Here is a 1,335-nt window from a genome sequence, read left to right as displayed (position 1 = left end):
TTTGCATGGCATATGTTCTCATTAAAAACCCTGGTACCAAACAGTGCAAATTGTGCCCACACACCCGACGTTCCTAGTCGAATTGACTAAGCACTTAGTTGGCGTGCATTACACATGCCTGAAATGCTACCCTCGGCTCATTCTGCCGTAGAATCTCGACCCTCTACCAGTCGAGGTGTAGATGCCCCCCTCCCGGTTCACGCATTTTTACATTCCCTGGATGTCCCTGGTGTTTCAACCCCCAGGAAAGTTTCACTTCTGGCAATGTCACCCCCGCCCTTCCTCCTGGCACTTCCACTCCCACTTCCACTTCTGGCACAGAGGCTTCACCCTCTAATCGTGCCCCTTCTCCCTGCAGCAGTCTTTCCTCGAGGGCCTCCGATGATTTAACGAAAGAGGATTGCTTGCTTCGTTTAAAGAAAGTAGCCCTCGATATGTTCCCAGTGGTCCATGACAGAGAAATCCCCAAACAACACACAGTCTTTGCTAGCTTTACGGACCTCTCCGAGTTCAAGCATCTAGGTGGCGTGGATGATAAGGGTGTGTTGGCACCTGAGGGCAAAATCATCATCAAGACGGTAACCTCCTATCTAAGGGACCTTAAATTGCACAGATACGCCCAACATTTCGTGGAATGTACCAGACATTCTAAAACGTCCACGAAAGCCCAACTGGTCAAAATTCTCCCCAAGCAATATCCAGAATTGAAAAACCTCACAGCAAAGATACAGGCCATTGCAAGTTTTATATTCACTCTGAATAAGAACTTTGATCAACCGTCTCGTTCCTCAAATGTCCTAACAATGACCAGTGACCCGGCTCGCCTGCGAAACGCCGTCACATCTAATGTCTGGTTAGATTTGTTTAAGAAAGGCTCACTACCAAACCGAGGAAATGGAGTTTTCGCTATGCAGAGGCACACGAAAGGTCAGGTGGTCATTGATAATGGCGGACATTATCTTTCCGGCAAGGAGGGGGATGCCAAATATTATGCAGGCTCTGATGGAGGCATGGGCTACATGATTAAGTTTCGGTTTGGTGACAAGTGGCACTACAGAGATGCTTCCACGGACGACGGCCACATGGGGCGGCTGATTAACCACAGCGCCTGTTGCCCCAACGTCAAAGGTAATCCCATTGATATCTTTGGGGATGGCAAACCGGTCATAGTCTACACAGCAACCAAGGTAATTTTTTCAGGAGATGAAATTCTACTTGACTACAATGATAGTCAATCATCTGCCGAGTTCCTGAAGAAATGTCCCGTTTGTCAAGGAGATCCGCTCCGAAATAATGCACTGGTTGCTGAGCCGGATAATCAACCACCCAAGAAGC

At 48.2% G+C, this 1,335-nt stretch overlaps 1 protein-coding gene across 1 annotated transcript in view; it reads left to right on the top strand.

Moving 5' to 3' along the window:
* Nucleotides 1–434: 434 nt before the first annotated feature.
* The window catches only part of LOTGIDRAFT_175777 (hypothetical protein), a gene marked incomplete at both ends in the record, with an annotated part of 2,815 nt that continues 1,914 nt past the window's right edge, over nucleotides 435–1,335 (top strand). Inside the window, one exon of the mRNA XM_009060125.1 lies at nucleotides 435–1,187. Coding sequence (XP_009058373.1) covers nucleotides 435–1,187 — 753 coding nt within the window. The remainder of the gene's footprint in view (nucleotides 1,188–1,335) is intronic.

Source organism: Lottia gigantea (genome assembly GCF_000327385.1).
Source record: "Lottia gigantea unplaced genomic scaffold LOTGIsca_401, whole genome shotgun sequence".
Classification (NCBI taxonomy): Eukaryota; Metazoa; Mollusca; class Gastropoda; family Lottiidae; genus Lottia; species Lottia gigantea.
Note: the sequence above shows the minus strand (reverse complement) of the source record. Positions and strands in the feature narration are given on the sequence as shown.